The 25,149-nt window shown below is 51.0% G+C and overlaps 2 protein-coding genes across 3 annotated transcripts; both read left to right on the top strand.

Annotated features, from left to right (window-relative positions):
* Window positions 1-336: 336 nt before the first annotated feature.
* IL17RC (interleukin 17 receptor C) lies at window positions 337-11,881 on the top strand. Its single transcript, XM_084765457.1, is given in 19 exon segments — window positions 337-575; window positions 853-874; window positions 1,043-1,195; window positions 1,440-1,502; window positions 1,590-1,699; window positions 2,830-2,941; window positions 3,221-3,265; window positions 5,151-5,287; window positions 5,489-5,548; window positions 7,354-7,408; window positions 7,488-7,669; window positions 7,753-7,803; window positions 8,826-8,871; window positions 9,033-9,154; window positions 9,469-9,528; window positions 9,896-9,947; window positions 11,038-11,133; window positions 11,251-11,718; window positions 11,721-11,881. Coding segments are annotated over 19 exon segments (2,079 nt in total). The 5' UTR covers window positions 337-470; the 3' UTR covers window positions 11,861-11,881.
* A 216-nt stretch (window positions 11,882-12,097) lies between these two features.
* On the top strand, window positions 12,098-24,949 carry CRELD1 (cysteine rich with EGF like domains 1). Of its 2 annotated transcripts, none has more exons than XM_084765461.1 (11): window positions 12,098-12,409; window positions 12,576-12,806; window positions 13,181-13,263; window positions 19,337-19,447; window positions 20,009-20,100; window positions 21,348-21,514; window positions 21,592-21,706; window positions 23,041-23,124; window positions 23,466-23,561; window positions 23,700-23,834; window positions 24,301-24,949. In XM_084765461.1, the coding sequence occupies exons 2-11, from the start codon at window positions 12,639-12,641 to the stop codon at window positions 24,513-24,515; spliced, it is 1,266 nt and encodes a 421-aa protein (XP_084621587.1). In that variant the 5' UTR covers window positions 12,098-12,409; window positions 12,576-12,638; the 3' UTR covers window positions 24,516-24,949. The 2 variants fall into 2 exon arrangements, with proteins under 2 accessions (XP_084621587.1, XP_084621588.1); XM_084765462.1 differs by having other exon boundaries at window positions 12,106-12,409; window positions 21,348-21,524; window positions 21,611-21,706.
* Window positions 24,950-25,149: the final 200 nt, after the last annotated feature.

Genomic DNA, 25,149 nt, shown 5'->3' with positions numbered 1-25,149 from the left:
AGAGTATCCCAGGGTCATACAGGAGGTGCAAACACCCTGGGATGCCACAAGTCTGGGGTCTTCTCAACCATAGTCTTTATTTCCGGTGAGATCCAGGGTTAGAGTTTCCTTACCAGCTACGCTGCCTTCCAGGGCTCCTCCCAGCCAGGTGTCAGCCATGGAGGAGGAGGAGAAGCCACCACCCTAGTCCAAAGCTGCTGGCTCCTAAGCCTGGAGTTGGTGGGAGGGACGGGACAGGGCGGGGCGGGAACAGCCACTGCCTGCTGGGAGCCAAACCGAAAGCACTCCAGCTGAAACTGGGCCGGGAGTCCCGCTTACCAGAGTGGGAAAGCGTGGCTGGAGAGGAATTCTAGCCCTTGCTCTCTCTGAGAGACGCAGGGGGGCTGATTGGCAGCAGGGGTGGGCTGTCTGCCCCCCTTGTGGGGGGCAGGACAGGACCTCAGGCCTGGGTGCTGTCTGGCACCTGGAAGATGCCTGTGTCCTGGTTCCTGCTGTCCTTGGCATTGGGCCGGAGCCCTGTGGTCGTTTCTCTGGAGAGACTTCTGGAACCTCACGACACTGTACGCTGCTCTCTAGTGAGTCTGGGCCACCTGGGAGGTTGGGAAGGCTCAGAGTTCAGTCTGTGCGGCATCGCACGCAGCCCTAATCTGTCTCTATCAGAACCGCCCTGTCTGGTCTGTCCGGTGCTGATGGGGGAAAGAGATGATGGAAAGGGGACAAGAATTAGCTTTGTCTTCGGAGAAGGGCTTAGGATAGGGAGCCTCAGAAGGAAGTAGGCAGGGAATAGGGGTTGTAAAGCAAGGGAAGGTGCTTAGATTTGGGGGTACGAACTGACTCTTCCTTCCTTCCCAGGGCCTCTCCTGCCACCTCTGGGGTAAGTATTGCTACTTTAAAAAAGAGAACTTCCAGGGCAGCTAAGCTGAAAGGAAAGCAACTGTTCACCCTCAGCCTGGAAAGGTCGGGCTCCCCTGCCCTCTGGAGGTATCAGAAAGCAAACCAGGCTCTGAACAGCTTCAGCTCTCACCCTACCCTTCACACCCAGACGGTGACGTGCTCTGCCTGCCTGGAAGCATCGAGTCCGCCCTAGGCCCTGTGCTAGTGCCCACGCATCTGCAGACGGAGCTGGTACTGAGGTGCCCACAGGAGACCGACTGCGCCCTCTGTGTCCGTGTGGTTGTGGACTTGGCCGTGCAAGGTGAGTGAGGAATCCCATGCCTGCGTGTGCACACATGAGAGCGCCTGGGGAAGGCATGAGGATTGCAGACTCTGCGCATCTGCAATGGTTAAGATACTGGTCTAGGCACCCCCTAGACCAGCCTGCTCTCCCACGGCCTCTGCTTACCGGGCATGGCATTTCTGGAAGGGAATCTGAGCCTGAACCAGCCCAGAGCAGGTACCTGACTTTTTTTGGGCTTTGCTTTCTTCTCTGTTCCTTGCAGGGCACTGGGAAGAGCCTGAGGAGGCTAGGAAGTCTGACTCAGAACTCCAGGAGCCTAGAAACGGTGAAGAGCCAGCTGGCCCAATCGATGCTTCTTGACAGGGTCTTTCCCCATGGCATAGCCTAGCTGACCCCTGCTTGTTGCCCACAGCCTCTCTCCAGGCCCACGTGATACTCTCCTTCCAGGCCTACCCCACTGCCCGCTGTGCCCTGCTGGAGGTTCAGGTGCCTGCTGTCCTGGTACAGCCTAGCCAGTCTGTGGTAGGTGAAGGGCACCTCCTGGTGAGAGTGGCCACCTTCAGAAAACGAGGTTCCCAAGACAATCCCGTGCATTGTTTCTTTAAGTCTTGGGTCTGATCTGAGCAGTGAATCCTCTCAGCTTTTTGTGATGGTTTTTCTGTCTATAAAATTAAGGTAAGTGCTGGGCAGTGGTGGCAACACACCTTTAGTCCCAGCACTTTGGAGGCAGAGGCAGGCAGATCTCTGAGTTTGAGGCTAGCCTGGTCTACAAAGCAAGTCCAGCCAAGGCTATCATAGAGAAACCCTGTCCCAAAAAGCAAACAAACAAACAAAAAATTAAAATTTAGCCATTATGCTATATATGTCATGGTTTATAACTGGGGATTTGTGTGTGCATGTGTGTGGTGGTAGTGTTAAAAATTACATTTGTTTATTTACTGTGTGTGTGTATGTATGTATGCTTGTATATATGTATGTATCCTGGGAGTTCATATGTTCAAAGTACAGCTTTACTTTGTATACTCCTGGTGACTGACAAAGTCAGACACTTTCTATATGCTTATTGGCTATTTATAACTTCCTTTGTGAAATGTCCTTTAAAACTTTTGTTGGCTTTATAAAATAAGAACAAAGAGCCAGGAAGGTAGCTCAGTGGTAGAGTTCTTGTCTGACATGCTCAAGGCCCTGGGTTTGATTCCCAGCAACACACACACACACACACACACACACACACAGAGAGAGAGAGAGAGAGAGAGAGAGAGAGAGAGAGAGGGAGGGAGGGAGGGAGACTTTTTTAAAAATCTGCTTAGTTTACTTCACAAAGCAGCTATGAGCTCCACTGAGGCATGCGTGTAGGGGAGCTCCGTGCTCACACTGGAGTCTAATCAGCATCTTTCTGGCCAAGTGGTCTACAACAGCAAGTGTAGGCAGCAACTCAGCCTGGTTAGTCCCAGGCCCGCCAATAAAACAACAGAAGAACTGTTCAAAAGGAGGAAACTATAGTGATAGATTTCAAGCTAGGTAGTATAGATGCGGTCACTGGCTAGAAATGGGGCCAGTGGGTGAGCAGAGTGGTCCACCATCATGAGCCCAAGGTCTTGGCACGCATTCTGAGCATGCCATCTCCAGCCCTCCACTACCTCTCCTCATAGGGCTCGGCAGTATTTGACTGTTTCGAGGCTAGTCTCGGGGCTGAGGTGCGAATCTGGTCCTACACGCAGCCCAGGTACCAGAAAGAACTCAACCTCACGCGGCAGCTGCCTGGTAAGTCTTCCCAAAGCCCTGGTCCCCTAGTCTGTGGTCCCTTGGGCCACTTGCTCTCTTCTTAGTTCGGTTACTTTCAGGCAGGGATTTGAGCTGGTACCCTCCTTAGTTGGTTTCTCAAGCTTCTAGCCCCTGGGTTGGTGCTCTGAGTCCCATGTAAGCGTGGGTGGCCTTCAGGAGACAGGCAGCCCCTCTCAGTACCTCCCCATGGGTTGGACTGCCTCCCTTCTTTCCTTGGTCCCCAGCCCCACTGGAGGTTTTTCTGTGATCTCTCCCCAGACTGCAGGGGTCTTGAAGTCCGGGACAGCATCCAGAGCTGCTGGGGTAGGGGCTAGGGACAGTGGGCTGGGTGGAGGGAGGCGCAGGGTCTGGAGTTCACACAGTTGGATGCTTGGGGTTGACTTCAGCTCAGGGATGCGAGGTTCTAAAAGTCACAGGACATGTTCCACCGTCATTCATTCATTCACTCATTCCACGTGAACTGTAGTAGTTACTCCATCTGTGCCAGACAATGGAAATATAAAGATGAACCATTTCCTTAGAACAAGTGTTCACTAGTACGAGGAACATCTAATGTCCCAAAGCACTCTCAAGACTCTGGTGCCTTTCTTCATAAATCCAAGATTTTGATGTTACTTTGTTTGTTTGTTTTGCTTTTTTTGTTTGTTTGTTTGTTTTTCAAAACAGGGTTTCTCTGTATAGTCTTGGATGTTTTGGACTCACTTTGTAGACCAGGCTGGCCTTGAACTCACAGAGATCTGCCTGCTTCTGTCTCCCTGCGTGCTAGGATTACAGGTGTGCACCACTGCGCCTGGATTTGTATTTTCTTTTTCTTTTTTTTCCCTTTAAATTATCATACACATATAGCATATACAAAAAAGGCTGTAAGTCCAGTGATTTTTTTTGTTGTTGTTGTTGTTTTGCTTTGTTTTTGAGACAGGGTCTCACAGCTCTTGCTGCCCTGGAACTCACTCTAAGGACCAGGTTGGTCTCATACTCACACAGACCCACCGGTCTCTGCCTTCCGAGTGCTGGGATTGAGGGTGTGCCATCATGCCCAGCAAAACGCACTGGTTTTAATGTCCAGCTCAGTGAAGTGGTTGTGCATTAGGTTGTCTTTGCTTTGTTTTGTTGTTTTGGTTTTGACAGGATCTTGCCATGTTGTCTATACCGAGCATGAACTCTCTATCTTTCTGTTTCAGCTCCCCAAGTAGCTGGGGTCGCAGGTGTGCCTCCCCACATCTGGCCCAGTTGTGGCAGTGCTAACGTAACTTCCACAGCTAGCATAAGGTGGAGCGCGTAAATTCGGTGGCAGTTTTTAAACATTCCCGTTTCCTCTTTTCAATTCCATTGTCTTGTTGGCCTACCTCTTTGGCTCTCCATAACGTTCACGAGACACCAGAGCTTTGAAAACAGACATACGCTGTGTATCTCATCCCGTCACTCAGTGGTGACTGCTTTCCTTATTCAGCAAAGATGGACCAGGCATAGTTATCGGCTGGAAATAAATAAGCAAACCTGATACAGCTTCCTGTCCGAAGGCAGGAGATGGGAGTTGGGATCAGGGATGGAGACGTCAAGTATCCAGTCACTTGGATGGTGCCTGGAGTTATGGATCCTCCTTAAGAGAAGGGGTCGGGAAGGATGGGGGTTACAGTAGTGAGACTGCCTCACTGCAGTGACGGATGTGAAGGGGGGAGAGACAGAGTTCCACAGGGAGAGAACAGCCTGTGCAAAGGCTCTGGGGCAGGAGCAAGGGCAAGTGCGCTTATGGAACACAAAGGAGCCTTGTGTGTTTGCAGCAAAGTATTCAAGACACAGGTACTAACAGACAAGCTTAGAGAGGCCTTGGAAGCTGGTCAAAGCGGCTGTAAAGACTAGCTTTTACTGAGGGTACCCAGTGGGGGCATAAGCGGAGGTAGCATTAAAGGAGGGAGCAGGATTCTACTGGCTGCAGAGGAAGAAGAACTGTCCCAAGATGTAAGCTGAAGCCTCTATGGCCTTAGCTCTGAGCTTGTGGCTGGGGACAAAGCCTGGTCTGAGATGGGGATATGTAGACCGTCCTCCAAGGGTATCCTAGGCTGAGGGTCTGATGGGACCTTCAGTAGGACGGTAGGTGAGTGTGGCCCAGGCTTGGCTGTGCAGAAGGGATGAAGGGAGCCTGAACTTCCCTCCCCTCCCCCCCCCTCTCTCTGCTTCTCCCATCCAGCCCTGCCCTGGCTCAGTGTGTCTGCAGATGGTGACAAGGTTCTCCTGGTGCTCGACGTCTCTGAGAAGCAGGACTTTGGCCTCTTATTGTACTGGGACAAGGTCAAGGGTAGTGGTACCTGGTGGTACAAAAACCTGGTGAGGCTTCTCCTTTGGGGCCACGTTCACCCTGTGCTGATGCCCATGCCCTGATGTGTGCGCACTGTCAAAGGGGACCCACCCAAAACAGAGGGCCTTGGCAGGGAAGGGTCTGTGTGTCTGGTTCCCTGGACTTTTTGGGCCTCCCCACTTCCCCCTCCTTATCTTCTCTCAAGTCCCTTTCATCTGCTCATCCCACAGACTGGACCGCAGACCATTACTCTAAACCACACAGACCTGGTTCCCTGCCTCTGCATTCAGGTAAGAGCCAAGCCCAACTGCACATGGGAGACGGGGGCTACGGAGGTACAGAAGGGATGGGCTCCAATCTTCTGGGGCCACCGTTCTCCACACTCTGAAGTAGCGAACATGGCCCCTTTGGGTGGGTGGCTGTCTCTTTAATCTCTCTGTTCTGTGCCTTCTGCTTGTTATGTGTCTAGAATACTCTTCCTGGTACTTTATCCACAGGGACTGCTCCTTATGGCTCATGGCCCACTCAGATGTCACCTCTTCCCTGCTCTCCTACTTCCCTCTTTGTGTTCCTGTGAAGGGTAGGACACTTGCTATATACTTCAGTGAGCTTTAATCCATCTTGCCATTTCCTGCCTGTATGACCTTGGGCGAGCCACTACCCCATGGAGCCTGGCCTGCTTCCTATCTGTAGTCTGGATAAACTGTGCCATCATAGGGCTGTTGTAAAGAAGGGTGTCACAGCTAGGTTTAAATATGTTGACTGCAGCTGCTCCCTCTGATAGCACATTAAATTAGTCACCAAGTCCAATTCACTTGACCTTGGCATTCGTGTCCGTCATTCTTGTGTCTTCCTCACCATCTTCAGTTTCTTTTGGGCCTCTATAATCCCTCCTTTAGGCTGTCAATAACCTCCACCTCCTGCCTCCCTTTCCAGTGCCTTTCTGTCTTCCTGCAGCTGGCCCTTCCCCAGTAGACTTTCCCCCAAATTCTCCTTTATGAGAAGTCTGTTGAATCTAGCAGAGCTGCTGACCATGACCCACCCGTCTGCCTCCCTCAGGCCATTCCCACCACGTCTTCCATGTAACCAAATCTTCCCGGCTCATGTCACCTCTTCTCCAGTGTTCTGGCCTTTCCTCCTTCTAAATCCCTCTTGTCCTTCTGGCTTTTCCTGTCCTCAGGTCATTTCCTTTAATATTTGGGCTTCTGTCTAATTTCTTTTTGTATACCTAAGATGCTTGGTGAATATTTGGAAGTGGGTAAGTGACTAACATTTATGTCCTTCATCCTTACCATGAATCTGTGACGTCCTTGAAGGCAAGCAAAGCATATTTCATTCAACTACAGTAACTTTGCCAGGGCCCTAGACAGAGCCTGGCATACAGTGGGTGCCAATTGTTGACTGGATAAATGGATAAACAAATCCTCATTGCCAAACACAATGGTAAGACACATGGCAGATGTTCAGGAAGTGTGCACTGTGATTTAACTTTCTGCATCGTCATGTCCAATGCCCACTACTCTAAAACATTTGATAAATATATTACTATATTTTCTCACAGCATAGTTCTAAACACTTAGTAGGCTCTCTAAAAAACATATCGCAGTATTTAATACATAGCAGATATTCAGAAAGTGGCTGTGAAGTGAATCAAAATTAATAATCTAAGGCTCCTTGTGCATATCATAGTGCTAAGACACATAGTAGACACTCATTAAAAATGGAATGAAAAGCCAGGTATGACAGTGCATGCTTTCAATGCCAGCACTGAGGAGGCAGAGGCAGGTGGATCTCTGTGAATTCTAGCCAAAGAGGGCTACATAGTGAGACCCTGTCTCCCCCGCCCCCCAAAAAAACCAAACCAAACCAAAACCAAAACCAATGCCACAAAAGTTGAGAGGAGGCGCGCGCTGCGGTGTTTGCGGAGAGAATTCATATTCCTGTCTCTAGAGTTCTGTGAGTCACGAGAAACCTGGTGAATGCTTGTGAAACCTGCCTCAGTGAATGTGTCCTAGTGTCCAGAGGGTCTGACACGTGCCCATGGATGCTTGGCGGGGTTAAGTTGACCTAGTAGAGCTCCTTTTCTTCTTCCCAGGTGTGGTCCCTGGAGCCAGACTCTGTTAGGACCAAATACTGTCCCTTTAAGGAAGGTGAGCAAATCTCCTAAGGCAGGGGGCAGTATGGGAAGGTGGGCAGTTTGTGTTTAGTCGCCCTGGCTCTCTGCTACAGATCCTCGTGCACACCAGAACTTTTGGCACACAGCCAAGCTGCAGCTACTGTCCCAGGAGACATGGAAGCTAAACGCAGCATGCTCTCTGCCGGCCAGGGTGGCACTGTGCTGGCAGGTGGCAGCCCGGGGTCCCTGCCAGCCACTCGTGCCACCCATGCTCCCACAGAATGTCACTGTGAACGTAAGTAAGGTCAAAGGGTGGAGAGAGGAAGTGGGGCCCCAGGGTCTCCCCTTATGACCGCACTTGTTCCCTGCCTTCTACAGAAGTCACATGAGTTCCCGTCGGTGAGAGGCCACCCCAACCTCTGTGTCCAGGTCAGAATGGGGACCAGAGCATTGGGCTGAGGGTGGGACCCTGCACTGGCTCTCTTCCCCTAGCTACAAAGTCCACATGCATTCCTTCCTTGGAATTCATGCACCCAAACACGCACACATTAATAATAATAAAACATAGACATATTAATAATTTATTATTAATTAATAATTAAAATATTTTTAAATTTAAAAAAGCATTTGTTTACATTTAGCTGGGCACGGTGGCTCATATCTATACCCCTAGCACTCGGGAGGTTGAGGCAGGAGGATGTGTGTGCTGCCCTGAGTTTGAGGCCACCCAGGCCTGAGCTATGTAGTGAATACCAGATCAACCTGGGACAGAATGAGAGTTTCCAAACAAAAACAAAACGAAGCAGATACGAAGCAGATTTTTCACTATCTACTATGTGCCAGCCACTTTGAGATCGGTCAGCGAACAAAACCAACAAATGTCCCTATTATCACAGAGCCTATTTCTCATGAAGGAAGGCGAACAATATAACTGAAGGTCATGTCAAGGTGAGACCAAATGCTGTGGTAAAAGGGGAAGAGATGAAGAGGGGTTTACAGGTGTTTTCAGTGCTTAAGACAGAGGGGTTTGCCGGGCGTGCTGGCGCACGCCTTTAATCCCAGCATTCGGGAAGCAGAGGTAGGTGAATCGCTGTGAGTTCGAGGCCAGCCTGGTCTACAAAGCGAGTCTAGGACAACCAAGGCTACATAGAGAAACCCTGTCTTGAAAACCCCCCCCCCAAAAAACAAAACAACAAACAACAAACACAAAAACAAAAACACAGAAGGAACTGTAAGGTGACAGGCTCCACTAGCACAGGTGTCCTCACAAAGCCTGGTCTGACAGAGATGGGTGACTCCTAACCCTGCAGCATGAACTCAGATCTGCCCAACCTCAGGTCCAGAGTTCAGAGCCGGCCTAGCAGGCTTCCTCCTGCCTGGACCTCCCTTTTGGGCTTTCTGGCTCTTGCTTTTTTTTGCTAGTACTCCTAATTCTGGCTCCTTCCAAGCAGGTGAGCAGCTGGGAGAAGGTTCAGCTCCAAGAGTGCTTGTGGGCTGGTGAGTGGGGCTTGAGGGTAGCTGGGACAGGGCCACTGCGATGGGTGGGGTAAACCATGGAGGAGCTAGCTCCTGGGGGTGAAGGTGAGAGCGAGGGAGGAAGGCTGGGAAGGCGTGAGGCAACCCCTAAGTGGATCTTAGGGACCTCTCCTTCCTCCCAGGCTCCTTGGGGCCCTTCAAGGATGATACGCTGTTAGTAGAGATGAGAACCGGCCTAAACAGCACATCAGTCTGTGCCCTGGAACCTAGTGGCTGTACACCACTGCCCAGCATCGTCTCCACGGTGAGGACCAGGGAACCTTCCTCCAGATGCTTCCAAGCCCATCTCAAGGGGATGGTGGCATCATAGTCTTACTTCCACTCTCACTAACTCCATCCTACCTTGCCCTACGCTAGCAATGCTGTCAGGTCCAGTTCTGTTCTCGGGGTGGGTGGGGGTGCGGGGGGATGGGGGGGTGCACACACGTGCTCTCATCCTTCCTCAGTGGCCTCTCAAGTCTCCCAGCTCCTTTGGACAAACAACCCTGCTCCACTGTAGTATCTTGCATGCTGCCCCCAGGTGACAGCCCCACCCCCACCCCCTTTTTGACTTGGCAGAGAGCAGCTCGCCTTGGAGAGCAGTTGCTGCAAGACTTCCGGTCAGGCCAGTGTATGCAGGTGAGTCGGTTGACAGAACTTTCCCTAGTGCCCACATGTGTCTGTTCACTTTATGTCTAACCCTGGGTAGGTTAAAGGTAGGAGCATCTCGTTCCTGTCCCTCAGGGGCTCACTTCTGGCTAGTGCCCAGTTAAATGACACCCCCTCCCATCCCCACCCCATCCCGGTGTTAGGTTCTAGGAAGAGCATCGAGGAAGAATCTCTTCTAAGCCCCCATTTGGCATAGAGGTCAGCTTGGGCACAGCTTGAGCAAAGGTCCAGGTGCTTGCAGGAGCCAGCTCTGGGCAGGGAAGTAGGCAGAGCTGAGGCTAGGAATTTCAACAAGCTGGCCAGCACACCAAGCATGGGACTGTGTTGTGTCTTACAGCTGTGGCACGATGACAACCTGGGAGCGCTATGGGCCTGCCCCATGGACAAGTGTGAGTATGACAGGCAGCGCTCTTCCTGCGTGCCTGCAGCTGACTCGGACAGGGGCCACAGTGAGGGGGCAACATATCTGATGCTTTGCCTGGCTCAAATAGATCACAGCGGCATTCCTTTATTCATTCAAAAGCCAGAGAGAGAGGCAGAAAGATGGTTCATCTATCTGGTAAAGAGCACTTGCCACCAAATCTGACCACCTGAGTTCCCTGGGGACCCACATGAACTGACTCCCTTGAGTCACCTCCACACAAACTCTATGGCGTTGGGGGCAGGGTGGGGGATGGTGCACGAGATGAAAACACACGTGCAGGGATCCTAGCCATCACTAAAAAGACAGCGCCCGCCCCCCCACCACCACCAACAGAAGTCTAAAAGACATAGATAGTATGAGCTGTTGAATGTTTGCAAGTGTGATCTTACAATAACACCAGCTATGGAAGCACTGAGCAGCTTAAGGGTTCAGTGCCATCAGTGAGCATAGTGGGGGCTTGGCCAAGGTGGGATGAAAGGTTCAAGGGACAGGTCCCAGACACTGTAAAGTCTAAGCTGGTTGAGAGGAGTCAAGCTGCATTTTTTTTTTTTTTTTGAGACCGTCGTAGTACATTTCTGAGAGTTTCCAAGGCTGTCAGTGTGGTTGGAGGGGTCTTGGGAAAAAGATGGGAGGCCCAGTAGGGATGCAGGATTTTTCCTCAAGGGCTTCTAAAACTATTTTAAGCAGATCTTGGTGATACCCCAGTGAGTGAGTGGACTGAAGGCAGAGGGATGGGGACCTCGCTAGGAGGCTACTGCAGTCATGCAAGACAGCAAGGGTCTGTAACCCTAGGCTTAAGGGGTGCTGTCAGCTGACATCTGAACACTTACAATGCCTGGCATCGTTAAGTGTTTTACGTGCAACCCTATGCACTTGGTATCGCTATCCCAAATTTACAGGCATGAGAACTGAGGCAGCTCACACAGATATGAAGCTCTGCCACTGTGGCTTTGGGGAGGGCCCTTCATGCCCATAGGCCTCAGTTTTCTTCCCTCTGCGGAGTGAAAGATGTTAAGTTTTCTAACTAACCCACTATTCTTCCTTGTCTATCCCAGATATCCACAAGCGCTGGGTCCTAGTGTGGCTGACCTGCCTACTCTTGGCTGCGGGACTTTTCTTCCTCCTCCTCTTAAAAAAGAACCGCACGAAAGGTGAGTGCGTCCCTGTCCTGGTTTCCCAGGGAAGCCCCAAAGGGTGACGCTGGGCTCAAGTGGATGGGGGGAAGGCAGGTGCGGGTTCAATCTCAATGGGCTCCGCTATTCCTACAGAGGCCCCACGGGCCCGCACCGCCTTGCTCCTCCACTCCGCCGACGGAGCGGGCAATGAGCGCCTGGTGGGCGCGCTGGCATCCGCGTTGAGCCAGATGCCACTGCGTGTGGTCGTGGACCTATGGAGCCGCCGCGAACTGAGCGCGCAGGGAGCCCTGGCCTGGTTCCACGGGCAGCGGCGCCGGACCCTGCAGGAAGATGGAGTGGTGATCCTGCTCTTCTCGCCCGCGGCCGTGGCGCAGTGCCAGCAGTGGCTCCAGCACCAGACGGTGGAGCCCGAGCCCCATGACGCCCGAGCCGCCTGGCTCAGTTGCGTGCTGCCCGATTTCCTGCAAGGCCGGGCAGCAGGCCGCTACGTCGGGGTCTACTTCGACGGGCTGCTGCACCCCGACGCCGTGCCCGCCCTGTTCCGTGCCGTGCCGCTCTTCTCCCTGCCCTCGCAGCTGCCGGGCTTCCTGGACGCGCTGAGAGAGGTTGCACCCGGTGCCCCGGGCGGCCCGCGGACAAGGCGGAGAGAGTAAGCCAGGCCCTGCGGTCTGCCCTGGACAGCTGCACTTCGCGCTCGGGAGCCCCGGGCTGCGACGAGGGACCCTGCCCTGTACTTGAATAAAGGCCGATGCAGTATTCGTAACCGAGTTGCCTTATACGTCAGTCCTGCGGAACCGCTGGCAGAGCCTCTAACCCCGCGGTCCTTTAAAGCAGGGACAGGTGCAGCCTGGAGTCACTTTTGGTTGGTTGGAGTGGAGTGACGCAATGGCACATGGCCACCTCTGATTGGCTGGGAGGAGGCCCTGCCCTCTGGACTGCGGCGTTGGAGGCCTTAACGGAGGAAGTGGCCTTGAGAAGACTCGGCCCACAACGCCCGGGGCGGGGGCGGGCTTTTTTTTTTTTTCCTCCTACAGTCTAGCTCGACCGGGATCCTCCCAGGCCTGTTCCAGGCCTTGCCTCCATCTCCCAAAAAAGGCTCTGAACTTGACCCCTTCTCTTCATATCCGGATCCGGGCTCCTCCCCCTAGGACCGCCCATCCGCCTTTCTCTCGGAATATCTTGGGGTCCAGCCCTCTCTCTCTAATTCTGTCCCCTAATAACTCACTGAGACCCTAAAACAATGGGCTGACGCTTATCCTTTTGCCAGCGATCCCGGCCACCTCTCTCTACGGTAACGGAGAAATAATTTCTCTCCTGGAATTGCAGATTGGGCTCCTTTTCCCCTCCCAGCGCCTTTGCCTCCAGTAACCCAATTCATCCTCGTTTGTAATTACGTAGATCTAGGGCTTTCAGCTCCAAGGCACTTCAGAACCGAACCCTCCCTTTCCTCCTTACAGCCTGGCTTCTCAAGTGAACCCGCCCCCTGCCCTCTATCTGCACGTCCCCAGCCTGGGAAAAAGATGGCCCCGCAGCCCCTGAGGGGCCTGGTCCCATCTCTGCTTTGGGGCCTGAGCCTGTTTCTGAGCTTCCCAGGACCTGTCTGGCTCCAGCCCTCTCCTCCCCATTCTTCCCGAGCTGAGCCCCATCCATGTCATACCTGCCGGGCACTGGTGGACAGCTTCAACAAGGTGGGTGCACTAATAGTCCCGAGGGAGGGGCCCATTAGCGGAGTGGGGAGCTCTCTGCGCCAATGGGCATGGTCTTTAGTCCCAATATGGGTTGCTTGCTTTAACTGTGTGGCCTTTGGGCGAGGTGCTTCGCAGTGCCTCTGTTTCCTGGTCAATAACATAAAATAGTGAAATGTTGGAATCCACGCCTTTAGTACCAGCACTCAGGAGGCAGAAGCAGGTGGCTCTCTGAGTTTTGAGGCCAGCCTGCTCTACAGAGCAAATTCCAGAACAACCAGGGCTACACAGAGAAACCTTGTCTCGAAGAACAAAAACAAGCAAAAAGGATGCGTCAAGCTCTGTACTTAGGTATTCCTAATTTCTTCCATATCCAGGGGCTGGAGAGAACCATCCGGGACAACTTTGGTGGTGGAAACACTGCCTGGGAGGAAGAGAAGTTGTCCAAATACAAAGACAGGTAAGAGAGGGAGTGGGGGTGAAGGGGGGGGCGGTGTATACCCCAACTCTTGGTCTCCGTTGGTTAGCTGGAATAGACTCTTTGGGGAAGCATTTATTTCCCAGATACCGAACATTTGCAGAACAGCAGTAGATAAGGAAACCAAGCCCCATTGTTGTGAAACTCGCTTTTTAGTAGACAAACAGAACATACTAACGGTCAGGGGAAAAACAAGACTCTGGGTGGGCAGACCGCAGCTGGGTGGGAGGTGTTCAGGATGGCCGGTTAACAGACACCTGAGGTGAAGTAGCAGGGCTGACCTTACGTTCCTCTCAGAAGTGGTTGGAGTAAGGTGGGCACAAGGCTACAGGCGGGAGTTTAGATTTTGTGCTGAATGTGAGTCCAGGAGAGGGCATGAGGATTCCGGGAACTGGGGTTACGGTAGTTGACAGCCCCGGTGTTTACTCTGGGAGCAGAACCCAGATGCTCAGCAAGAGCAGCCAGTGCCCGTAACTGCTGAGCCACCTCTCCGGCCTCTGGTCTTAAGTGAAGAGATCGCTCACATCCACAAAGCTCACATCCACAAAGTACGGGAAGCTCTGCACTTGGAGGGAGTGGGGAGCGCAGTGAGGGGGCGGGGCAGGGGCGGGGCGCCTATCTTGGAGATCATCAGTTAACATCATGCAATCGGTATGGGGCAAAGTAATAGACACCTGGCAGTCGAGTGAACAGTGCAAGTGTTTTCTGAGGAAGACTGCAGAGAGGCTGTGGGCAGGAGGGGTGGGGTCAGGCCGGGCCTCTGAACATGTTGGAATGACATGTTCCCTGGACACCCAGGTAGCCTCCATCTCATTCCGGGCCTCCAGGGAGAGGTAGGACCAGAGACAGGGACTTGAGAGGCCCTCCAGCTTTTCAAAGTGACACTGAAGGAGGGGCCAGCAAAGAGTTTAGGCTGCTTGTCGGTGCTTACTGTTTTCTCTTTTCACTGTTTCTCAGTGTTCCAGCTCCCGTGCCTGTTCCTTGGTACTGTGGTAAAGGGTTAAATCATGGCTCCCTATTATGTATTAATAAGGCTGCTATGAACATGGTTGAGCATATATCCTTGTTGTGTGGTGGAGCATTTTCTGGGTATATTCCAAGGAATGGAATAGCTGGGTCTTGAGGAAGCCCTATTCCCAGTTTTCTGAGAAAGTGCCAGATAGATTTCTGAAGTGGTTGTACAAGTTTGCATTCCCACCAGCAATGAAGGAGTGTTCCTCTTTCTCCACATCCTCACCAGCATGTAGTGTCACTTGAATTTTTGATCTTAGCCATTCTGATGGGTATAAGATGGAATCTCAGAGTCGTTTTGATTTGCATTTCTCTGATGACTAAAGATGTTGAACATTTCTTTAAGTGTTTCTCAGCCATTCAATATTCCTCTGTTGAGAATTCTCTCTTTAGTTCTGAGCCCCATTTCTCAGTTGGGTTATTTGGTTTGGTGGTGGTTAATTTCTTGAGTTCTTTATATACTTTGGATATTAGACCTTTGTCAGATGTAGGGTTGGTGAAGATCTTTTCCCAGTCTGTATGTAGGCTGTTGCTTTGTTCTGCTGACAGTGTCCCCTGCCTCACAGAAGCTTCTCGGCCTCATGAGGTCCCATTTATTAATTGTTGACCTTAAGGCCTGGGCTGTTGGTGTTGTGTTCAGGAAGTTGTCTCCTGTGCCAATGTGTTCTAGGCTCTTCCCCACTTTTTCTTCTACTGGAAACAGCCTAAATGTCCCTCAGTTGAAGAATGGATAAAGCAACTGTGGTACATTTACACTGTGGAATACTACTCAGCTATTAAAAACAAGGAAATCCAGAAATTTGTGGACAAATGGATAGGACTAGAAATGATCATGTGTTAACCCAGAAGCAGAAAGACTCACATGGCATATACTCACTTATAATTGGGCACTAGCCCAAAAGGCATGTCCCACAAAAGTTTTCACTTACCAGGAGATTGGGATAGATGTGAGGACATCCTACTGAGACTCTAGGTAAGAGAAATATAGGAGATGGGGAAATAAAAGGACACAGAGGGTCCTAGAAACCTACAAGAAGAACATCGTGATGGGTGGGTGGATCGGGGCCCAGGGGGTTCTGCTCAAACTATTGCACTAACCAAGGACAATACAAGTAGTAAACATCAAACCCCTACTCTGATCTACCCAATGGACAGGACATTCTCCACAGTTATGTGGAGAGTGGGGACTGACTCTGACATGAACTCTGGTGCTCAATATTTGACTGCCTCCCCTTGGTGAGGAGGCCTGATGGCACTCAAAGAAAGAATAAGCAGGCTACCAAGATGAGACTTGATAGCCTATGACCATATAGTGGGGGAGGAGGTCCCCCTCGGTCATAGACCTAGGGGAGGAGAATAGGGTGAAAGCAGGAGGATACAATAGAGTGAGGAATAGGAGGATACAAGTGATGGGATAACAATTGAGTTGTAATCTGAATAAATTAATAAAATTAAAATTAAAAAAAAAATCCTGGCTCCCACTAGGCAGGGAAGCGTGTTTTCTGTAACTCTGGCTGCTCCTTTCCCTAAGTTTCCTCACTTAGAAAAGCAGTAGTACCAAGAGTACCTCTTGATGCATAATGGCTTCTGGGTTCTTTTTACTTTTTCCTTAAAATTGTTTTATTCTGCCCAGCGGTGGTGGTGCACGCCTTTAATCCCAGCACTCAGGAGGCAGAGGCAGGCAGGTCTCTGTGAGTTCGAGGCCGGCCTGGTCTACAAAGTTAGTCCAGGACAGCCAGGGCTAACACAGAGAAATCCTGTCTCGAAAAAATAAATAAATAAAAAAAATAAAATTAAAAAAAATTGTTTTATTCTATTATGTATTTTTTTTTTCATTTTTGATACAAGGTCTCATAATTTTGTCATGGCTGGGCTTGAACTCACAGAGGTCTGCCTTCCACACCTGGCTTAAAAAATTTTTTTTATCATTTATTTATTGTGTGAGTGAGTGAGTGTGTGTGTGTGTGTGTGTGTGTGTGTGTGTGTGTGTGTGTACACACATGTGCACAGCTTTCAGGAGTCAGTTCTTTCCACTACTTGGATCCTAGGAATGGAACACAGGTTCTCAGTCTTGGTGGCAAGTGCCTTTACCTCTTTAGCCATCTTGGTGATCCCCAATGTCTTCTTTCTTGTTTTGTGTTGCTAAATTACTTCCTCTAGTCTTCCACTGTGTGTGACTCTAAATACACGATATGATACATCATGCTTATTTATTTTTCATTCTTTTATTTTTTGAGGTTGTAGTATAATTAAATTAATTTTTTTAAAGATTTATTTTACGTATATGAGTACACTGTCTTCGTGTACACCAGAAGAGAGCATCAAATCCTATTACAGATGTTTTTGAGCCACCATGTGGTTGCTGGGAATTGGACTCAGGACCTCTGGAAGAGCAGTCAGTGCTCTTAACTGCTGAGCCATTTCTCCAGCCCAATTAAATTTATTTTTATGTTATGTATTTATGTGTGTATACATGTTTATGTGGGTGCAGGGTCACGTGCATCTAGGTGCTCACAGTATGTTGACTTCAAGTCCCCTTTCGTCTTTTTTATTTTAATGAATTAATTTTTGAGATAGAGTTTCTCTGTGTAGCCCTGACTGTCTTGGAACTCGCTTTGCAGACCAGGCTGGCCTCAAACTCAGAGATCCACCTTGCCTCTGCCTCCCAAGTGCTGGAATTAAAGACATGAACCACCATCAAAATTTTTTAATTATCTTACTTTATGTGTATGACTATTTTGTTTTGCTGTACACTGCATGCATACAGAAGGTGTCAGATCTCCTGGAACTGGAATCATAGGTATTTGTAGGTCACCATGTAGGTGCTAGGAAGTAAGCAGGGTCCTGTGGAAGACCTCAGTGCCCTTAACTGCTGATCTCTCTCCATCACCTATCATCAGCAGCATCATCATTATTATTATTATTATTTCAAGACAGGGTTTCGCTGTGTAGGTCTGGATGGCCTGGAACTCCCTCTGTAGACCTGGCAGGCCTCTAATTCAAGAGATTTAACTGCCACTGCCTCCCAAGTGCTGGGACTACAGGTGTGCCCCACCATGCCCGGCTGTCCCACTTTATTTTTTGAAACAGGTTCTCTCTCTGAACCTGGAGCTCACTAACGAGACTGTTGGACTGGAGACAGGGATCTGCCTGAGTCTGACCCCCCCACATGACTCCTAGTGCTGGAGTTACAGACACCATGGAACACTTGGCCTTTACGTGGGTGCTGGGGTCTTCATGCTTACTCAGGAGTCACTTTACAGAGTGAGTCATCTCTCCAGCCCCCAGCCCCGTCATATTTCATGTAATAATAAAGATTCTGGGGGCTGGAGAGGTTAAGAGCACTGACTGCTCCCCCAGAGGTCTCGAGTTCAGTTCCCACTGACCACATACGTGGTAGCTAGCAACCATCTATAATGTGATCTTATGCCTCTTCTGGCCTGCAGGAGTACATGCAGACAGACCACTGTATACATAATAGTACATAAATAAATCTTAAAATTAAAAAAAAAAATCTGGTTTTGAGATATGATCTCATGTAGACCAGGCAGCCGTCCGGCTTGCTGTAAAGTGATGATGACCTTGAACTCCTGATCTTCCTGTCTCCACTTCCAAAGTGATGGGATTACAGGCTGGAATGTAGCCAAGTCGTCAGAGTGCTTCTCTCACATGTACAGTACCCTGCGCTCCTTCCCTAGCACCTAATGAAACGGGGCAAGGTGGTGCATGCCTGTAGTTCTAGCACTTTGGGGGGTGGAAGCAGGAGGGTAAAGTCCTACCCAGCTACGTAGCATGTTCAAGGCTAGGCTACATGACCAAAAAAGAAAAAAGAAAAAAAAAAAGAAAAGGAAAAAAGTCACCAATAGGGACACTTAGTACATTCTCACTGCTATATAACTACCACTGTCTTCTTCTAGAACTTTCTCACTTCTGTTTTTGTTTTGACACAGTTTCCCTATATAATACAGACTGGCCTCCAATTCACTGACCCTCCTGCAGTAGCCTCCAGAGTACTGGGATTATAGATGTTTGCCCCCACATTTGGCTTTAAAACACGTTTATCACTCAGAAAGAAATCTTACACCCATTGAGCAGCTCTTCCTCATCTTTCCTTCCCTCAAGCTCCTGGCAATGGCTGATATGCTCTCATTAAGCAGAAACCCGTGCGGATCTTCTGATTCCTTTGACCCTCTGTTTCATGTGGCCTTTTATGTCTGGCTTCTTTCACTTGGCGTCATGTCTCCTCAGCTCATCCCTGTTGTATGATATGTGCGGCACATTACTTTAATTTCCCAGTGAATGGACGGACAAACTGCGTTTTTGTTCACTGGCTAATGGACAGTTGAGTTGTTGTCTACCTTTTATTCATCATGAATACTGCGGCTGTGAGCATTTGTGTACAAGTTTGTATTTGAACAGGTGTTTTCCATTCTTTTGGGAAAGTGCCCAGGAGAGGAATTGCTGAGTCACAGTGGTGGCTGCATTTAGCTGATTGCACCATCTTGCATTTCCACTTGCAGTGCAGAAGAGATTCAGGGTTTGTTTTTTTTTTCCTACATCCTTGCCAGTGCTTGGTAGATCATATATTTTCAGGAGGTGTGGGGGTCCTCTCTGTACTTCTGAGCAACCCATCCCAGCCTCATGTGATTTCAGTCCTATCTCCCCAGCATGGCTACCCCAGGTCAGATGCGGGAACTGAAGACTCAGGATTCACCTGCAGAGGTGTGACTGTTTATCAGATGAAAAAAAGCACAAGTGTTCCCAACATGGTGGTGCACAGTGGGATGTAGAGGCAGGAGAATTAAAACTGAGGGGGCGGGCCAGAGGTGAGAAGTGAACATAAGAACGGCTTAGTGACTTGCCCAAATAACATCTAGCTTCCGGCAGAGGTCTGTCTGATATTAGAGCCAGCAGCCCTTCTGTTATTAGTGGTCCTTGGCCCCTGCCTTGATACTGTCACAGTGTGAGGGAAGGTGGAGAGAGACCTGAGGAGCTGGGGTGGGGGGCGGAGCGTGCTTCTACCACCTGTGTCCTGTCTGGTCAGTGAAACCCGCCTGGTGGAGGTGCTGGAGGGCGTGTGCAGCAAGTCCGACTTTGAGTGCCACCGCCTGCTGGAGCTGAGTGAGGAGCTGGTAGAAGCCTGGTGGTTCCACAGGTGAGAGGCATGGGGTCTTCCCTTGGGTGGGCCTGGGTGGTTCCACAGGTGAGAGGCATGGGGTCTTCCCTTGGGTGGGCCTGGGGGTTCCACAGGTGAGAGGCATGGGGGTCTTCCTGTGGGTAGGCCTGGGGGGTTCCACAGGTGAGAGGCATGGGGGTCTTCCCTTGGGTAGGCCTGGGGGGTTCCACAGGTGAGAGGCATGGGAGTCTTCCTGTGGGTAGGCCTGGGGGTTTCATAGGTGAGAGGTTGTGGGGGAGGGCTTCCCTGTGAGCAGGTTACAGACAGGCCCTGGTGATGTGACCTTTATTTGACCAAGAGAAGGTTGCATGCCACCGTAGTTCGGAGCCTTCCAAACCTAGATCTGAGGACTTGATGTGGGTACCAGGCCCCCTCTGGGCCTATTTACCCCTTTGCCAAAAGAGCCTGAGTCAAGTGGTTTCTGGGACACATGCCCAAGTTGGGCTGAATTACAGATTCAATAAGAGGTAGGAGTAGGCAGCCACTCCGACCCTCTCTCCAGCACCCTCTCCCTTTCACTGCATTCTGCCCCTGTCTCAGGCAGCGAGAAGCCCCAGACCTCTTCCAGTGGCTCTGTTCGGACTCCCTGAAGCTCTGCTGCCCCTCTGGCACTTTCGGGCCGTCCTGCCTTCGTGAGTCTTTCCTGGTCCTCTTTTGGGAGTGGGAAGGGACTACTGAGGCTGGGGAGCCAGGCCTGGCTGTGTGAACGCATCTCCAGGCCGCTGCTCTGGCCTGTCTCCCAGGCCTGAAGTGAGCAAATCAGTGGGCCACACTGGGGGGGGAAAGCAGAGGGCTAGCCTGAGCCAGGTGCAGTGTGGCCGCTATTAGGTACTAAATAAACATTGTCCCCAACCGCTGCCTCCTTAATTTGCATGTCTGGTCACACTAGACTGTACCTGGGGGAGGCGCAAGCACATGCTGGAAAGCCCCCATTGTAGTCTGTCTACTTCTACAGTCCCAAGGCCAGAGCAGAACTTGATACAGTCTTGTCTTAGTTAACCTATTTATTTAATATCTTACTCTTACTTATTTATTTTTAGGTGACAGGGTTTGACCTGTGAGCCCAGGCTTTGAACTTGTAATAATCCTCCTGGTTTAGCCTTCTGGGTGCTGGAATTTCAGGCACATGCCACCATGCCAGGTTTCCTAGCCTTCTTTAGAGCTATTTTTCAACCAGATGCAGTGGCACATGCCTTTAATCCCAGTGTTCTGGGAGAGCAGGCAGAGGCAGGTGGGTCTTTGCGAGTTCAAGGCCAGCCTGCCTGGTTTCCAAAGTGAGTCCAGGACAGCCAAGGCTACACAGAGAAAGCCTGTCTTAAAAAAACAAAAAAATAAATAAATAAATCCCTAGATAGATAGACAGACAGACAGACAGACAGACAGACACGTAAACAGAGCTATTTCACCTGTAAACAAGGTAAAGGATTAGTTGCTGGAATGATCAACTCAGTATTTAGAAAAGCCTGCAGTGCTAGTGCGTAAGAGGCTGAGGCAGAGAAACGTGCAAAGTCTATTCAGAAAAATTCTCTGGACTTCCTGAATATTCTATCTCAAATATAAACAATCAAACAAATACTATGTGTGTTCTTGGTATGTGAAGAATAATTGACTTTGAGGCCAGCGTGGTCTGTATAGTGGTTCCAGACCGGCTAGAGCTACATAAGTGAGACCCTCTCTCAAAGAAGAAAAAAGAAAAAAAATAGGTAAACAAAAATAAATGAAAAGTTTACCCAGTTGTTTTACAATGGGCTATTTCATATAGCTTATGGCAAAATATTAAAACTAATTTTCCTTTTCAAAAACATTGAGGGCCATGTAGAAAATAATCTATCGGATAAAGTTTTGCATAGGATCTCACCCAACTGATGTCTGCCCACAGCATGTCCTGGGGGCACAGAGAGGCCCTGCGGTGGCTACGGTCAGTGTGAAGGGGAAGGGACCCGAGGGGGCAGCGGGCACTGTGACTGCCAAGCCGGCTATGGGGGTGAGGCCTGCGGCCAGTGTGGCCTCGGCTACTTTGAGGCGGAGCGCAACAGCAGCCATCTGGTATGTTCGGGTAGGTAGCCAAAGGGGTGTGGCGTGGGGCAGGGTTAGATGGGATACCCGCCTGCTCATCCTCACAGCCATCTGCTTTTTACCCAGCATGTTTTGGTCCCTGTGCCCGCTGCACAGGACCTGAGGAGTCCCACTGTCTGCAGTGCAAGAAAGGCTGGGCCCTGCATCATCTCAAGTGTGTAGGTAAGCAGGGAACGAGCTAGGGCCTGAGCTTTACGCCCTGTGTCACGTATGCCTGCCTACAGCAGCGTGTTCCCAGTCCCATGGAAGCCTCAGCCCGGCTGGGAAGGCAGCGAGCCAGGCGTGTACGGTACAGAATGACTTGCATGCAGTGGAAGGCGTGTGTCCTGACCCGGGGCAGTGCCCGATGACACATGGCTTCTTAGAAGAGGTGCTACTTTGGCCAAGTTTTTGTTGTTTCATTTTGGTTTTTTTTTTGTTTTCTCAAGACAGGGTTTCCCTGTGTAGCCCTGGGTGTACTGAAACTTGCTCTGTACCAGGCTGGCCTCAAACTCAAGAGATCTGCCTGCCCCTGCCTCCTAAGTGCTGAGATTAAAGGCATGCACCACCATGCCTAGCAAACCAAACCTTACAAAAACAAAACTCTGGAGTGGGATTTCAAATCTGGCAGTGAGATGACTCAGCAGTTAACAGGTGCTTGCTGTCAAGGCTGAACCCTGGAGCTTAGTCCCCAGGACACACATGCTGAAAGGAGAAAGCCAACCAACAAGTGGTGCTCTGATTTCCAAGCATGCGCTATGGCGTGCGTGCACCCACACATATCCGTACGTGCATGCAAATGACAAGTTTTCTTGTTTTTTGTTTTTTTGAGACAGGGTTTCTCTTGTAGTCTTGGCTGTCTTGAACTTGCTTTGTAGATGAGGCTGGCCTTGAACTCACAGAGATCCTCCTACCTCTGCCTCTGCTGGGATTAGAGGCATGTGCCATTTTTTTTTTTTCTTAAGGAATGACAAGAATTTAAAGCCAGATATGGTAATTTACGTTTAGGATTTAGCACTGAGGTAGTGGAGGTCGGAAGAATAAAGGTTCAAGGTCATCCTTGGGGACATAGTTGCAGTCCAGCCTAGGCTGCAGGAGATCCTCTCTTACAAATTTAAAAAAATTTTCACACACACACACTTTCCCCCCCTCCTATAACAGTCCTGATGTGAGTGGTCCAGGCTGGCTGTGAAGCTGTGTCTTGTCGGTCACTCAGGGTCCCCTCTGCCTATGGTCATCCGTGGGACATAAGTTGTATGGACGATGCTGAGTCATAGCCACCTCCCGCTTTATGTCTCCGCACTCAGGAAGTGGGAGGGGCTAAATAAAGGTGGGGCGTGTCCCTCCCGTCTCCATCCGCATCCGAGGGCTGCAGGGCGGACAGAGGCTTGGGTGTCTGGCTGGGCAGTGCCTCTCCAGGTGCACAGTTTCTTCAGGGCTGGTCATTAGCTTGCAGTTCCCACCACACTCATGGCAGTTCTGCAAAGTGACACTTTCAACCTTTGCCATGTCTCCAGATATCGATGAGTGCGGTACAGAGCAAGCCACCTGTGGAGCTGACCAGTTCTGTGTGAACACAGAAGGATCCTACGAGTGCCGAGGTCAGTGTCCATTGCTGGAGGGAGAGGCTGGGATGACGAAGCATTTCCTGTCCCTTCAAAGTCTCACCCTTCTCACACAGGGCGTGGTGGCGCCCGCCTTTAATCCCAGCACTCGAAAGGCAGAGGCAGGCGGATTGCTGTGAGTTCAAGGCCAGCCTGGTCTACAAAGCGAGTCCAGGACAGCTAGGGCTAGTACTCAGAGAAACTCTGTCTTAAAAAAACCAAAAACCAAAAAAAAAAAAAAAACAAAACAAAACCTCAAAGTCTACCTTCTCAGGCTCCCGAGCCCTCAGCTCCCTGAGATTGCGGGGACCCCTCACCCCTAACCATCTCTTCTTCAGATTGTGCCAAGGCCTGCCTGGGCTGTATGGGAGCAGGGCCAGGCCGCTGCAAAAAATGCAGCCGTGGCTACCAGCAGGTGGGCTCCAAGTGCCTAGGTGAGTCTTCTGCCGATGGGGGGGAGACAAGGGAAGGAAGGGTGCCACAGTGAGTCAGGGTGGGAGTGAAATGCAGCCTGGGGTGCTGTGTGGGGACCACGGCAGCCAGCACTCTCACCCCCTCCCCTTCCCTCCCAGATGTGGATGAGTGTGAGACAGTGGTGTGTCCGGGAGAGAACGAGCAGTGTGAGAACACGGAGGGTAGCTACCGCTGTGTCTGTGCTGAGGGCTACAGACAGGAGGAGGGCATCTGCATGAAGGAGCAGATCCCAGGTAAGCAGGGACGGTGGGAGGCCCCACTCCACTGCCACCCCGCCCCCAAAGAGGTTGGCCGCACCGAGACCTGGTCCCCGTGTGTCTGTTATTGAGGTTGGCTTTTGATGATCTCACCTCCCCCATGAAAGAGAATTGTATTTGGTACCAACCCTTCCCCCCCCCCCCCCCCCCCGTCTGCCCCCTGCCCCGCCCCTCTAAGGCTGTTTTCTCTTGTCCAATGGGACCAGAGTTCTGTGAAGCCTTGGGCAGCCCCGTCACCTCCCAGCTTCCTTCCAACTTAGGGTGGCAGGGTCTCAGCTGCCCCTGCAGAGATTTCCCAATAGTGAGTGATGCTGTGTGCTTGGTGAGCTCGGTGGGCTTGGCAGCCGTGATCAGGCATGTGGGAGTTGCTGGCAGCTCTGGGAGTTGCTGGCAGCTCCGGGAACTGCCACAAATGAGGCAGTGACACGTCACACCTCTGCAGAGTCGGCGGGCTTCTTTGCGGAGATGACGGAGGATGAGCTGGTGGTCCTGCAGCAGATGTTCTTTGGCGTCATCATCTGTGCACTGGCCACACTTGCTGCTAAGGGTGACTTGGTGTTCACTGCCATCTTCATAGGAGCCGTGGCAGCCATGACTGGGTACTGGCTGTCAGAGCGAAGTGACCGTGTGCTAGAGGGCTTCATCAAGGGTAGATAATCCCTGCCACCACTTACGGGATTTCCTCCCACCCAGAGGTCATTTCTCTTGCCTGCTGGACACCTGGGGCAGCGTGGTTTCTCTTTGAGAATGGGGTAAACACCCTTTACCTGCCTTACTGAGCAGCCCAGGACTCCGGTGGCCCCCAGGGGTGAAAAAAAAAAGCCCTGACGCTGATGCCATGAGATGCTTGCCTAGGAGAGTGGCAGGCATTACAGTGTGTGAATTCCAAAAGACAGTTTCTCCCTAGGGAGGCTGCAGGTGGGCTGTGGCCCCTGCCCAGGATGAGAGGCATTCCCCTCAGGAGGAGTGGGGTCACCCTAGCCCTCCTGCCCGGTGCATGCTGCCAGCTCCTGCTGTGTCTTCCCCTCCCCCACCCCAGCCATCGACTTATTTATTCATCTCAGGAAATAAAGGAAGGTCTTGGAAACTGAGACAGCTTCAGTCGTCACAACCCGTCACTGCCACTGCAGTAAAGCTTTCCTCAACCCTGGGAAATTGAGGGCTGACACGATAGAGAAGTGGTGGGAAGGGCTGGAGAGATGGGTCGGTTGTTAGCAGTCTGCTGCCCTGGCAGAGGATCCAGGTTCAATTCCCAGTACCCACTCAGTGGGCTCACAATTGTCCATCCTCC

Source organism: Acomys minous, assembly GCF_964271855.1.
Source record: "Acomys minous genome assembly, chromosome: 17".
NCBI lineage: Eukaryota > Metazoa > Chordata > Mammalia > Rodentia > Muridae > Acomys > Acomys minous.
The sequence above is the reverse complement of the archived record's forward strand: the minus strand, read 5'-3'. Positions and strand labels throughout refer to the sequence as shown.